Consider the following 15,000-nt stretch of genomic DNA (forward strand, 5'->3'; position numbering starts at 1 on the left):
AGAAAGCGGTTGTCAAAAAAACAACGAAAAAGGTTTCGGCGAAGAAAGCAGCGACACCCAGGAAGACTCCTACGAAAGCGAAGAAACCGAAAGCTGTAAAGAAGGCGCCCAAGAGCCCGAAGAAAGCGGCTGCCAAGCCTAAAAAGGTCGTAAAGAAGAGCCCGAAGAAAGCGAAGGCAGCGCCTAAACCTAAAAGGGTGACCAAGGCAGCCAAACCCGCAGCGAAGAAGGCGGCTCCTAAAAAGAAGTGAGCAGTTAAAGCGACGATGCAAACAATGAACCCAAAGGCTCTTTTCAGAGCCAACACATGTTTCTAAAAAGAGCAGATTTCCCTTGTCTACATAACACCGTGTAACAATTTTTTTTTTTTTTTTTTTTTTTTTTTGTTCCTGGGTAGTAAGTGTTATTTCCTAATTGCTTATGCCTCAAAAGTATAGAAGATGGCTATTATTCCCCACAAACTTTGCTTTTGTGACCAGGACAGTGATATTTCAAAATATCACTATTTCCAATGGGAAAACGGGCAAATGTGTGTCTTTTCGTTCACATAAAGTCAGAAAAAAACAACACATGAATCCAAATTAACATGTATTTATACTAAAGTAATACAAAAATGACTACAAAATATTTTCAAGTGAGTAGTTTTTCGAAATTTACGATTATACTGTAAATTTACAGTATAATCGTAAATCTCGAAAAACTACTCACTTCTAAATCTTTTGTAAAAAAAAAAAAAAAAAAGAAAAACCTAAACGTAAAATACAATCTCCTTGTTGGCAAATTGCTGTACCAATGATTAAAACTAAAACACGACGGCTTGCTAACTGGAAGCATACTTCAATGTAGTTCGATCGAAGACAATGTAAACCTATGAATTGATATTGTATCGGACTGACCCCTTTTAAAGAACGTGTGATTGATGTGGAGAATGTCAGCAACACTCGCTGTGGCAAGGCCTGTGTTTGACACACACACACACACACACACACACACACACACACACACACACACACACACACACACACACACACACACACACACACACAAACTGTTCATTGCTGCAATTCTCACGGTTTGGTATTATCAAACATTAAAAAGAAAGTGATTCGATTGACACAACCTGCTTGACAAGTCCAATCCAAAAAGTTCAAACTTTTGTTTTGAACCTTTTGCCAAGAAATGCCTCCAACTTCCAAAAAGCTTTCATACCAGTGTGTTTTGGGACTGAAAAAGTCATTTTTTGAAGCGGGTGGCACAGCCAAAAACAACACTGTTCCTCTTGTCCCCGAATGGCCAAATACAAACTTTGGGGGCCCTACCTCTTACCCAAGTTATGGGAAAATCCCCTGATTTTGTGTCATTTTGCATGCTTTATAGCGCCTCTTGTGGAAGGGTTGAAAGTTCAAAGAGTAGGGTAGCACCTAACGTAGCACACGGTCAAAGAGTAGGGTAGCACCTAGTGCTTGTGTTATCTCGTAGCTCAATGATCCCTGGGGCAACAAACTCTAGACTGGGTTCTTTAGATGCATTAAGGTCCTGTAGTGTGTGTGCATGTGTAGTGTGTGTTTGCATAGGTGCTGCAGCATAACCTAAAAGGCCAAGTTCTTGAAACTCAGTACAAACTTAGACACTGGAACTGAACAAAACTGCAACCCTTTTATATGACAGAAGCTATGCAAAACCAAGGGGGTGCTGCCGCACACCCAGCACCCCTAGTTCCAGCACCCTTGCTTAGACAGTGTTAGTCAGATACCAGAACACTTGAGTTTGTAGGCGCTTCTGTTGCACAAATATAAAGATATATTAGTTACCTCATTACTCTCACGTCATGGTTTGAATTTTAGGTCGGGGGTTGAGTTGATGTCTTGCTCTATATTGCATCACCACAGTTGAACAGGTATTACAGATGCAGCACTGTAATGGATGGGCTGGTCGTGGAGTTCACAAGTACAGCGCTGTGATGTGTCGGGGGTACCGGTCTAATGGATTCTCCGTGATGTTGGAGAGCATGTGTTTTCTGCTGCAGTGTAGAGCGCAGAAGGGTATGCAGTGCTGTGGGTTCAGGAGGCTGTTGCCTTTGCATGACCCACTTAGAATATCAGGATAAAAAAATAAACAATGTATGAACACTTTCCACTCCCGTCCTGGGCAAGAACAGGACATGAAAAAGTAATCTAAGCTTCTACTGTAAAGTAATAGCTGTCACGCTTGAATTTTTTTAATTGAAATCAATCACCCCTTTCCAGTGCAGTCCTCAATGAATAAATTAAATAAGTTGCAACTTAAAAACAAACCTGTACTGCAGAACCATTTTATTCTATTTAGAATCTATAATACCATATTCCTATATTTTCCTGGAAATGAATTAAAGGTTCAGATAACATGAATGTATCTTCTGTAACATTTCCAAACACAAATACTACTGTTATGGTTAAGAACTTTATGGTTAACATTATTTATAATCTGTAATATAAACAGTCTGCGAGCCATACTCAGGTATATGTGGCACATATCAGTGAATTGATGACAATGTAAACTTGGTGTTTGCAATATATGTATTTATATACATTATACAGTGATTACAGATAACAATTTCTTCAATATAAGGAGTTCTGCAAGATGTTATTTTTGGCTGTCTCCATTACAGTAACATGTTTTGGGGTAAAATGAAGATCAATTGTCCCACATAGTCATTCTGCATTGCTAGAAATGATCTATTCAGGGGTTCCAAGATATTTAGTGAGCAAGGGGCCCGAGTGTGAAAAACTACGTTATAAAAGCCGCAGCGCAAGTCACTATATATTCCTAAACAAAATGGTTGGACCACAGCACTCATGAGATCGATTGAACATTAAAACCTTTGCCAATTAATAACAAGGACATGATTAGCTATTCGTTCAGGAACACCACAATAAAAAAAAAAAAAAAGTATTTAATGGGACTTTTAATTCTGCAATTGACCTTTTTGATCTCTGCAGTGCTGAAGGACAAGAATGTGACAGACAGGCTAAAAGTATTAACTAAATGAAGCTTGTATTCATGAAACTTAACAACACATCAATGCAAAAAATCAGGATTCGCAGGATTTACATTTTAATAACTCAGACAATCAGGGATCAGAAGACAAGTTCATTTTGACAAAGGGATGGAGAACTCCAGTTGCATCTCAGGGTCTTATATACTCTTCGCTTCCACTAGACTGAGTCCTCTTGTGATGAAGGTACAGTGCTGCTGCTCCTAGTGAAGTGTCTGGATACTGTGAGCTTTTTCAACTGGGAGTGGACAATAAAATCTCTCTTATTGAGCGCAGTGTCGACGGCTCCCCTGCGTGAACCCGAAGGTGTGACATCAGATTTCCTGCTTGATTGAATCTCTTCCCACAGTGATCACAGCTATAAGGTTTTTCTCCTGTGTGGATTCGTTGATGTACTGTCAGTGCTCCTGAGAGGGTGAATCTCTTCCCACAGTGATCACAGCTATATGGTTTCTCTCCTGTGTGAATTCGCTGGTGTCTTTTCAGGTCTCCAGACAGAATGAAACTCTTCCCACAGTCAGCACATTGATACTGTTTCTCACCTGTGTGAATGCGCTGGTGGGCTTTAAGCTGTGATGATTGTTTAAAACTTTTCGCACACTGATTGCAGCTATAAGGTTTCCCTCCTGTGTGAGTCTGCTGATGCAATGTCAGGGTTTCTAGCTGAGTGAAACTCTTCTCACATAAATTACATTGAAACAGTTTATTTCGATAGTGAATTTGCTGGTGTGTTTTAAGATGGTGCAACTGTTTGAAACTCTTCTCACACTGAATGCAGGAATACGGCTTCTCTCCTGTATGAAAGCGACGGTGTCTTTTCAGATCTGTAGAGGTACTGAAACTCTTTCCACATTCAGTGCAGCAGTAGGGTCCTTCTCCTGTGTGAATTAGGTGGTGTCTTTTCAGATCTGTAGAAGTACTGAGACTCTTCCCACATAAAGTAGAGAGACGCAGTTGCTCTCCTGTGTGAATTTGCTGCCATCTTTCAAAGTGGTCTGAACCCCCCTCTTCAATGGGGTCAGATTCAAGTTCAAGGACCTCATCTTTAATGATGACCGGTTCAATTCCAGGGATCTCTTCATTAATGTGCTCAGGATCTAGTGCAGGTTCCTCCTCCACCTTCCCTTCAATAGATGTCAGCTCTGTAGCCTGCTTTGGACTCCTGCACCATTCCTGGGCAAAGAGCTCCTCTTGAATGGGAGCTGATTCTGCCTTCGACCCTTCCTCAGCATGAGGGAGAGCATTTCTCTGTGCAGGACCTGTGTCAAAGAGAAGAGTGAAACACTGTAAAATCTACATCATAAACTGTGTTCATTGCAGATTGCACAGACAGTAACCTGTCATTATAATGCGAGGAGTGCTACCCTCAGTGTGTTCTGGTGGATCCTGAGATGTATTTACAGAATCTCACAGAACTGAAATTTTACTAAAATAAACTCATATGTAGGGTCCTGCCACAAAATCTAAATGTTCTGCACAATAACACGGCACTCTGAAACGTGTTTTCCTTTTTATCTACTAACATGCCTTTGTCATCAGAAACAGCTTCATGTGTTTTAATTGCCGCTACTAGAAAGCTCTTCCGAGGCGATGTTAACACCACTGCTGTCATCTCCTTGTCTTTCACAAGAATGTGTGAGTAAGTGTTGCCTCTAAACAGTGTTCCATTATTGTATCACTCAACAATCATACTTAAACAATCACTAACAGAATTGCAGTTGTGTGTACCGAGTCTTAATCAGATACAATAGCATTCAATAATGTGATCAGCATGTTTGAAATGTTTGGTTGCAGTTTGGCGGCTTGCTTTATGTCCCACTTCATGGTAATAAAATACATCCTGGAAGTGAAAGGATTACAGCACAAGAGACACACAGTTCAATGCAGCTCTCTTTATCTACGCCTCCCAGGAGGATCTAGTGCAAGTGCAGCTGTATTATACTGACGAGAGAGCAGCGCCAATAGGACACAGGCAGCACTCTGTATGGGGTTTCTTATTACACTGCAGTAAGGATCCCCTAAAGGCTGCTACCAGTAGTTTACTCCATTCCTGAAGAAAGCAACGCGGCTGTATTAAATTTCTACTCACCTTCCACTGCGTGTCTCCACTCCGCTGCCCTTGTGTGCTCCAAACTGCACTCTCCCTGCTCCAGCTCGGGTACATGAATGATATCAAACCCAACCCCGCAGTATTGTTCACTGGTGTTCGTGAGAGATTGTGTAAAGTTTTTATCGCCAGTGCTCGTGTATTCTCCGCCCCGCATCGATTTCAACTCGCTCTCCGCTATTTCCAATCGCAATCTCACGCTTTCGAATTCGTGGTCTCTCTCGTCCAGTCTGAGGTGGAAAACTGCACATTTACTGTCCACGAACTTTGCTAATGCAGACATGACGCTCAGCACAGCCGCTTTCACTGCAGGCTCGATAGCAGAGGCGAGTTCTTCTTCCAGGAGAGACGCGGAGGATGCGCACATATCCATCTCTTCTTTCATTTCAGAGACGGGCCTCACTCTCCCCTCTTTCATTAATGCAAACACAGCGGCTTTTCTTCTGCTTTGGGGAAGACTGTTTATACTGGAAAACTCGCAGTCCGCTCTTCTCTTTCCAGAACGATCATCAATCGTCTTGAACACGAATAGTTGTTGATGAAGCTACTCAGCGCATGCGTGTGTCCTCTCGCCAACAAAGACCGTGTGCTTCCGTGTTATTATTGCCAGATTGTTGAGAGCAGAGAATGCAACATTGTATCAGCCAGTCTGTTACAGCGCCGGCGCCACCTACCGGACCCCTCCCACAGTTACCATGGGAACCTTTTTTTTTTTTTTTTTTGAAATCTGCAATGCATGGCTACAATCAATTCTCATTGAACGAACCCGGATTAAACGGGTTAGCTTGCAGACAGTGTCATATTTAATGCACTATTTCATGTATTCTGCACTTCCCACTGTATTTAATGTACCAGTGCATGTATTATGCTAGTATCATGTATTATGCACTTTCCACTGTATATCATGTATTATGCATTTCTCTATTTGAAGTATTATGAAGTTTCTTGTATTTACTGCATCTTGTAAAGCACTTTGTGGTGGTGTTCCACTATGAAAGACGCTATATGAAATAAAGATTGATTAACTCCCCACCCCTTTTAAATTTACAATTCAATCTTACATAGAAAATATAAAATCCATAAAAAATTATTTAAAATTTAAATCCCCTATCAGAAATCCACCGAGCTGCTGATCCGCAAGCTGCCCTTCCAGCGGCTGGTCAGAGAAATCGCTCAGGATTTCAAGACTGACCTGCGCTTCCAGAGCTCCGCTGTCATGGCGCTGCAAGAGGCTAGCGAGGCTTACCTGGTCGGGCTCTTTGAGGACACCAACCTGTGTGCCATTCACGCCAAGAGAGTCACCATCATGCCCAAAGACATCCAGCTGGCCCGCCGCATCCGCGGAGAACGCGCTTAAACTGCAAAACCCTTAAAACACAATGAAACCCAAAGGCTCTTTTCAGAGCCACTCACTCCTCTCAATGAGTTATATTCCATTAGCTTTAAACAAACGTAGCTGTACTGGATATGTGTCCTATGTTTACATGAAGCAATTGTAAGATGTTATCCCTATATTGTAATGAAAGTGTTTCTTACTAATATTGCATTCCTTCAGAATTATCAAATACTGGTTAATTGTTATTTACATGAAAAGAAAGGCCACTTAAACAAAAACAATGATTTGGTGAGATACACACTTGCATAGCGAGTGATTTCCTTTAATATTACAGTATTAAACAGCGTACTAAAACATCAGTGCCACGTTTATTATGTAGATAAGAGAAATTTGCTCTTTTTAGAAAGATGTGTTGGCTCTGAAAAGAGCCTTTGGGTTCATTGTTTGCATCGTTGCTTTAACTGCTCACTTCTTTTTAGGAGCCGCCTTCTTCGCTGCGGGTTTGGCTGCCTTGGTCACCCTTTTAGGTTTAGGCGCTGCCTTCGCTTTCTTCGGGCTCTTCTTTACGACCTTTTTAGGCTTGGCAGCCGCTTTCTTCGGGCTCTTGGGCGCCTTCTTTACAGCCTTCGGTTTCTTCGCTTTCGTAGGAGTCTTCTTGGGTGTCGCTGCTTTCTTCGCTGAAACCTTTTTCGTTGTTTTCTTGACAACCGCTTTCTTTGCCGCTGGCTTCTTGGGAGCTGCCTTCTTCTTGGCCGCCTTGTCCTTGGCTTCAGCCGCCTTTTTGTTGAGCTTGAAGGAGCCCGAGGCGCCGGTGCCCTTGGTCTGTAGCAGGGTCTCCTTGGTCACCAGGCTCTTGAGGGCTCTATTGACGAGGGAGTTGTGCTTCTCCACATCGTAGCCGCCGGCCTGCAGGATCTTCTTGAGCGCCGCCACGGACAGCCCGCTGCGCTCCTTGGAGGCAGACACAGCCTTGACGATCAGCTCCGACACGCTGGGACCCGATTTCTTGGGCTTTGTGGCGGTCTTCTTCTTGGGCGCTTTAGCCGGAGCAGGGGCAGGGGCGGCTGGTGCTGGAGCAGTTTCTGCCATTTCTAGATTTTTCTAGCTGTCAATAATAGACGATCAATACTAGACTGTTTGTGTTGGATAATGTGAGCAGAAAGGCGGAGGGCGGAATATAATGACACGATGAGAACCGTGTAGACTCAACCGACCCGCTGGCAACGCACTCGCTGTGAAAACTTCCTGGCTTGTGTTTTCTACCTGCACTAAATATACAATTTGATAGTCAAAAAAGAACAAATAAACCCAAACACCCGAAGGGATCAAAAGAGAAGGGTTGTGTTTACAATATAACTTATTCTTTAACAAGACACTTTACTGTATTTTTAATTTTAGATGACGAAAACGTCACTATCCTCCAGCGAAACTAAACTGCTCGCTCTGTCTTCGCTGGATTTGCTTTAAATAAAATGGCCATTTTATTATTTAAAGTAACTGCATGATTCGTTTCACAAACGAGAAGGCGAGTCTGACACAAATTAACAAGTTTGAAGCGTGAGGTTTCTATAACTGGACATTTAATCCTCTTTATGTGCGGTGCGGTTAACACACTGCAGCCCACACTGCCGGAACGCCCCTTTGTAATCGATTGTGAGAATTACTTTCTTGAATTGATTATTTCCTTTTATCCCTGACCCACACTTGTTGGAGCAAATTAATTCCCTGTCATCCCGTCAGCATTCTCGGAGTAGTTTAAATATTGTTTACTGGTGGTGTATTTATCAAAATTGTTTAAAAGGCATGTCATATGCAGACAGGCTAAAATAATTGATCTATTCAGTCTTGTACAAAGAAGACTACGCGGCGATCTGGCTAAAGCACTCAAAATCCTAAAGGTGTTGACAATGCCGACCAAAGGGACTTTTTCGACCTGAAAAAAGAAACAAGGACCAGGGGTCACAAATGGAGATTAGACAAAGGGACATTCAGAACAGAAAATAGGAGTCAAGTTTTTACACAGAGAATTATGGGAGTCTGTAACCAACTCCCCAGTAATGTTGTTGAAGCTGACACCCTGGGATCCTTCAAGAAGCTGCTTGATGAGATTCTGGGTTCAGTAACCTACTAATGGCCTCCTTTAGTTTGTAACCTTTTGTATGGGCTTGTGTGTAATGTTGATGTTCTGTATGTATTGTCCTGACGCGGACGAGAGAGAAGTATTTAAGACCAGGTGAAGAAGCGAGCAGGTATACCGCTGCAAGATAACATTAAGACCAGCGAGACTGTTACATAGAGAGAGTACAACAGACAGCAGGCAGGTTCGAAACCCTTCAGAGCGCATGTGTGAGAAATCAGAGAGAAAGAGCAGCGGGCAGAGACTTTTCCAGCTACCGACACTGTTTGGGGCGTACCAGCACACCAACTCCAGCAAGACCCTTTCTTTTGGTGTAGTGCTAAAGGAACTGGCTCCCAGAGTAAACGTTAACCTTTTAATTGGTTGTATTTAGGTAGCTCCGTTTTAAAATAATCCTGTCTAGTTTTAGTTATCAGTTTCCAGGCAACTACTCAATTAGAAAAGCTAGGGGCGTTACATATTAACATTCTATTATTGGTTTCAGTGACGTGTCGTTGTAATTATTTGATTGATTGCACGGAGTATCTTGTTTGATTCTTTTATGCTTGTTTGTAGTGGATATTGTGTGTTTATATCTAGTAGATTTATTAGGATGCCCATAACCCTCTACCCTAGCGTTGGCTCCCCAGGTGGTCAGTATTTCATATCCTCTTCCTATAATTGGTGATGGTGAAACTATCCCTGGTCCTATATACTCCCAGGATAAAGGTATTTTAAAACTTGGTATATACTGTGTGTTTTTTTTGAGGATATTGTGTTTTAGTGCCATTCCGCATTTATGTGTTATTATTAATCTGCGTTAAATAAAGATTATTATTGAATGTAGTCTCCTGATTGATTTATTGAACCGCCACTCTTCACCACACTCAGACCTTGGAAATAAAGGAGGTGGCAGCGGATTCGCTACCGAACCCGTGCTTGTAAACAAGCCGAGGGTGACCTCTGTCTTTTTAGTGAGAAACAAAAATACGTTGTTAGTTTGATAATGTAATATGTGTATGAACATGTATTTGCCTCTGCTCAAATCCAACTGTAATACGCAAGAAAATAAGTAACCATTATGTAGAAAAAAAAAAAAGTTAAACTTATTTGGAAGCGTGTAATGAATCTACGCAGCTGTTTCTTTTGTAAAAGTAATCCATGTAATTAAAACAACTGCAAACAAATAACAATTCAGTAAATAAAGCGGAGTTGTTAATCAGCAGCGCTATCCAGTGAATGCCAGTCAGCAGAGTGGTGATTAACACGCGCTCACAGACACGGCTCAGGGGGGGCGTGTCTAATGTGTGCGCGCTCTTCTCTGCTGGCTTATATTTCAATCAGGTCCGATCAGTGTCTATATAAAAGAACCTCAGCCCTCTTTTCGGTTATTGTGTTTCTAAATACATCGCTGCAGTATGTCTGGAAGAGGCAAAGGCGGTAAAGGACTCGGGAAAGGAGGCGCCAAGCGTCATCGCAAAGTGCTCCGTGATAACATCCAGGGCATCACCAAGCCTGCTATCCGCCGCCTGGCTCGCCGCGGAGGAGTGAAGCGAATCTCCGGGCTGATCTATGAGGAGACCCGCGGGGTGCTGAAGGTGTTCCTGGAGAATGTGATCCGGGATGCCGTCACCTACACTGAGCACGCCAAGAGAAAGACCGTCACCGCTATGGATGTGGTGTATGCGCTGAAGCGCCAGGGGCGCACTCTGTACGGGTTCGGGGGTTAAGGATTTGCATCGGCTACATTTGAACACAAAGGCTCTTTTCAGAGCCACCCACTGTGTCAAGCAAGAGTTTAAATCCATTTATTGATCATTCATTTTGTGTAGTAGCAGGAGAAGCTACATGTGTTAAAATTAGTATTTTATGATTTACGTTAGTTCTTTCGGTCTGTCTGTATGTCAAACACATAAGGGGATTTACATTTAGATATACATGAAACATAAACACTTCTGCAGTCGGAAGGGGGGAATGTATGGCTCAGATTCGCGATTCTACCACCAACGTGTAACTTTACAATGGCACGGAATTCAAAAAGAATAATCTCACCCAAACCACAGATGGGTATGTGTAGGAATGTTTTTCATGTGGACACAAACTGTTTTATAATGTAAATAACAAATGATTTTAAAATATAATTTATATATAACTTAATATGGTGTATAATTCTGCGAAACATTAATATTTATTTTTTTGTAAACATATATATATACCACATATATATATATATATATATATATATATATATATAAAACCTTTACACAATGTAAACAAACTGGACAGTCAACAATATCGACTTTCAAGTTAACTGAAGTGCACAGAACTCTAAACGGTGAACTAAAACCCATGAAATATAACTAAACTCTAACATTTCTGCGGCAGTGTGTTTTTAAGCACTTCTAAACGGTTACATTTTGTTACACTGTGTTCCAATTTAAAAATGAGAGCCAAGAGGATACAAAATACAAACAGCAGCAGAGCAGCGCCAACCAGAAACAGCGGGGAGGGAATGATACAACCAATCATAGGCAGACAAATAAAATTCTGCCCGCCCTCATCCAATATGACGTATTTAATATTCTAATAGGTATACAACGCATTTTGTCCAATCAAGGATGAGCCTGTGTGTGTATAAAATAGCAGGAGAGCAGAGGCGCATTTGTTGTCATATTCTGCACTATAGTGAAGATGTCTGGAAGAGGAAAGACCGGCGGTAAAGCCCGTGCTAAGGCAAAGACTCGCTCCTCCAGGGCCGGGCTGCAGTTTCCAGTCGGCCGTGTCCACAGGCTGCTGCGGAAGGGAAACTATGCCCAGCGTGTCGGCGCTGGAGCCCCGGTCTATCTGGCCGCTGTGCTCGAGTACCTGACTGCTGAAATCCTGGAGCTGGCCGGGAACGCCGCCCGGGACAACAAGAAAACCCGAATCATCCCGCGTCACCTGCAGCTCGCTGTGCGCAACGACGAGGAGCTCAACAAGCTGATGGGAGGCGTGACCATCGCTCAGGGCGGAGTGCTGCCCAACATCCAGGCCGTGCTGCTGCCCAAGAAAACCGAGAAGCCAGCCAAGAAGTAAATCACTCGGACGCCGCTTTTAGATCTTATAAACCCCCAAAGGCTCTTTTCAGAGCCACCCACTTTATATAAAAGCGCATCGAATCTGTTTTTGTTTATTGTCTGACTAAAACCAGAGAATTGCAGCGATATCAAACACAGGCCTTACCTCAGCGGGTGTGCTTGATGTGGGTAATGCCAAGTTCCTTCAAACAAAACAGTGCGACACAGGAACACTGTACTGGTTTACTTTGTTTGCCACGGCGCACCAATGAAATAAACTTCCAGCTGGCAATAAACACAACGGTTTAAACATGTGTTTTATTTTTTATAGCGGATACGTCACTAAATCTTATTAGAATTGTCCAATCAGGAACTTATGGTTATGCGTCTAACTTGGTTATTTTGTTTATTGTTACTTTTCAAAAAAAAAAAAAAAAAAAAAGGGGGGGGGGGTTGCTTCAGTCATATCCCGTGTGCAACTAAGCAAAGTGCTGCCTGCGTTTAATCACCAGCGATTGAAAAATGAAAGCATTACTCAACGAAAAGGAACAACTTGGTTTGTAAGACAGAAGTGAAATTAACATACTAGTCGTTTCTTATTCGTTCATGGCGTGTATAAATATTATAGTTATCCTTTTACAATAACAGGCAGAGTAAGAACAATCGGTGATACGCTGATTTAAAACAAATCTGAACACCACTTAATTACTGCAGATGGCTGTCAATCGTTGATGTTCTGACGTCATTCCCCACACAGTTGCACCATCGACATGGTTCATCATAAAAGCAAACGTTGCCCATTTAGTTTATCTCTTTGTTTACAGACAATCCTTTATTAATCCCAAGTAATTTTGGTGTTGCCCCTTTAATAGATGTCATAGAATTTGTATTCTGGGGTGTGTTTATCCTGTTTGCCATTGTTGGCAGCTACCACACCCTGCTCTGCATAATGCTGGCTCTGTAATTCTCAACTTGAGCTTTATAAAGTATTCTTCCATCCATACCAGGCAGTTGGAGACTCAGTTCTTTCAGGCAAGGAATGTTTGCAAAACAAGGCTTCAGATGCATATCCAAACTCTTTGTCAGCTTGGAAACTAGAAATGGCTTTAACAAGCTTCTCCAATATGTCCCTAGACAATCTCACGTACTTTCCTTATTTGGTAAAAGCAACATCGCCCTTTCTGAGCTTCTACTCCACACCAAAACAAAAATGTTGTTACATTGAATGCTTCTGCTCAATCTCTCTGGTGAAGACACATGTACAAATTCTGTCTGTTGTTCACATGTATTGTAGGTGAAACATTGTAACATTACAGTGCCATTTTCAGATACAATTAAGAAACGCAAAAAGCATCGTCCCAGGTCGAACTCTGGAAGGTGATCAGCTGAATTTCAAGTGGATTAAAATAAGTCAAGATGATTAACCTGCAGGTCAAATAATCCAGTTTTGCATCACTTACTGTATTGTGGTCCATCCCTTTAATATTCATGTCTTTACTGCCTTGCATTCCCATAGGGTTTAAGATTAGCAATAATGTGGTTTAGAAGGAATGAAGGAATCACATTTGTTGCAGCCTTCTTGGAGAAGACATTCCAAAAATCAATCATACCTTCACAGGACAGCATCTGACAGGTTGCACCCCCCCAGAAATATTAAATATGGTTAACTTCTGTTTATGTCTAAACTTTATCTGTAATACCCAATGGCACTTGTCCATTTTCCGGTAATGCTTTATTTAATTTTTGTATACACAAACAAATACAACTATAAGAAACACAGACTATGCAGCTGATCCCAATAGGTGTCCATGATGAATGGGTTGCTGGTCATCTTCAGACAGTGTTGCTTTACCTAAAAAACAATAAAACAAAACACATTACCCCCCATGGCAATGAGACACTGTACACTACTCAATTCATATCACAACCCTGATCAATGCACACAATATAAAAGAAAACTTATGAACAATAGGTGGCCATTTGGCCCATCTAAGATTGAGCGACCCCTAGTTGCCGACTCATCTAAAAATGTTTTTCAAGTTGGGTCTTTAAGGATCCAAGTGATTCTCTCTCAACAGCATGACTAGGTATCCCATCCCCTCACCACTCTGTGTGAAGTGTCTCCTACCTGCTGTCCTAATTTACCAACTGTGTCCTCTGGTCCTTGTTTCTGCACTGCATTTAACACCAATAACTACACAACCTTTTAAAAGATTCCAATCAAGTCCCAGCTAATTCTTTGTTCTAAGTTAAAGAAATTCTATGTTCTAGGTTAAAGCCTACATCTCTACCTCAGTCCTTTAAAGCCCTGGGATAAGTCTGGTTGGATAAGTTTCCCCTTTGTAATAATGAACAAGGGGGGATATACCTTCTTAAGATTCATACTGAAAGCTAGGTGCTGTTCAGTGCATGATGTGTGTAATCATTACTGTCAGGTGAAACACGGACATGCAACTCATCACAACAGACCTGCAACACCCCCACTGACAAACAAACAGTGACAGGGAGAGAGAGAGAGCATACCTTCCACAGAATTCAACAGCCTAGAAAAAAACAAACAAATAGCAGATTAATATATTTCATTAATATGTTACGAGAAGCTATTAACATTCAGAAGGCCATACAAGCCCCTTCATGTATTATGCAATTCTAATACACTTCTATAGCGCTCTATGCATAGGCTTCCCTGCTGATTTCGAGTACTATATACACACAGAGTTACATAACAGAACATGGTTTGAAACTCACACTAGCCCTGCACTCAGCCCTGAGTTTCAGTTTAGTATTTATATTATTGATGGTAAATGTATATGGAAGGAACAATTCAGCATAGTGCAAATGTATTAGAACACCTCAAGATTTGCCATTTACATCCTTTATATAGCTACCTGTATGCATGAACACCTAGAAACAACAGGCACTCGTATATGAACATGTTAGACCACTTTGTGCTTTAATTAGACATCTTAAATAACTTCTAAATACCAAGTTGCAGGTGCTGTTCAGTGCATGATGTGTGTAATCATTACTGTCAGGTGAAACACGGACATGCAACTCATCACAACAGACCTGCAACACCCCCACTGACAAACAAACAGTGACAGGGAGGGAGGGAGGGAGAGAGAGAGAGAGAGAGAGAGAGAGAGAGAGAGAGAGAGAGACCTGCCATCTGCATTAGTTTGGGAGTTCTAAAACAAAGCAAAAGAAATAAGCAATTAACTTCATTAGATAACATCACTGGGAGTTACATTTATCAGGCTTTTTTATGGTTCAGGCATCGGCATGCAAGGCTACTGTAACTGTTCAGAAAATACACATACAATACAAATGTATTTATTTAGAAAACGGTTC

The 15,000-nt window shown here is 41.7% G+C and overlaps 6 protein-coding genes across 6 annotated transcripts in view; 4 read left to right on the top strand and 2 right to left on the bottom strand.

Annotated features, from left to right (window-relative positions):
• Nucleotides 1-344, top strand: part of LOC121310440 (histone H1-like) — a 771-nt gene extending 427 nt beyond the window's left edge. Inside the window, exon 1 of the mRNA XM_041243618.1 lies at nt 1-344. This exon is cut by the window's left edge and continues 427 nt beyond it. Coding sequence (XP_041099552.1) covers nt 1-251 — 251 coding nt within the window. The 3' untranslated portion in view covers nt 252-344.
• A 2,204-nt stretch (nt 345-2,548) lies between these two features.
• LOC121310437 (zinc finger protein 3-like) lies at nt 2,549-5,907 on the bottom strand. The gene is made up of 2 exons (XM_041243616.1): nt 5,124-5,907; nt 2,549-4,293 (listed from the first exon to the last, which is right to left on the bottom strand). Exons 1-2 carry the CDS (start codon nt 5,557-5,559, stop codon nt 3,269-3,271), a joined length of 1,461 nt encoding a protein of 486 aa, XP_041099550.1. The 5' UTR covers nt 5,560-5,907; the 3' UTR covers nt 2,549-3,268.
• Nucleotides 5,908-6,243: 336 nt separating this feature from the next.
• LOC121310444 (histone H3.3) lies at nt 6,244-6,615 on the top strand (the record flags this gene model as incomplete). The annotated part of the gene is made up of 1 exon (XM_041243623.1): nt 6,244-6,615. A coding segment is annotated over one exon (255 nt), but the record flags the coding sequence as incomplete, so codon positions are not given.
• A 168-nt stretch (nt 6,616-6,783) lies between these two features.
• LOC121310438 (histone H1-like) lies at nt 6,784-7,639 on the bottom strand. Its single transcript, XM_041243617.1, has one exon. The coding sequence runs from the start codon at nt 7,564-7,566 to the stop codon at nt 6,943-6,945; it is 624 nt and encodes a 207-aa protein (XP_041099551.1). The 5' UTR covers nt 7,567-7,639; the 3' UTR covers nt 6,784-6,942.
• A 1,752-nt stretch (nt 7,640-9,391) lies between these two features.
• On the top strand, nt 9,392-10,692 carry LOC121310442 (histone H4). The gene has a single exon (XM_041243620.1). It carries the CDS (start codon nt 10,012-10,014, stop codon nt 10,321-10,323), a length of 312 nt encoding a protein of 103 aa, XP_041099554.1. The 5' UTR covers nt 9,392-10,011; the 3' UTR covers nt 10,324-10,692.
• A 571-nt stretch (nt 10,693-11,263) lies between these two features.
• On the top strand, nt 11,264-13,746 carry LOC121310446 (histone H2A-like). Its single transcript, XM_041243624.1, has one exon. It carries the CDS (start codon nt 11,285-11,287, stop codon nt 11,666-11,668), a length of 384 nt encoding a protein of 127 aa, XP_041099558.1. The 5' UTR covers nt 11,264-11,284; the 3' UTR covers nt 11,669-13,746.
• The last annotated feature ends 1,254 nt before the right edge of the window (nt 13,747-15,000 follow it).

The sequence above is a fragment of the Polyodon spathula genome, unplaced genomic scaffold (assembly GCF_017654505.1).
Source record: "Polyodon spathula isolate WHYD16114869_AA unplaced genomic scaffold, ASM1765450v1 scaffolds_2179, whole genome shotgun sequence".
Taxonomy (NCBI): domain Eukaryota; kingdom Metazoa; phylum Chordata; class Actinopteri; order Acipenseriformes; family Polyodontidae; genus Polyodon; species Polyodon spathula.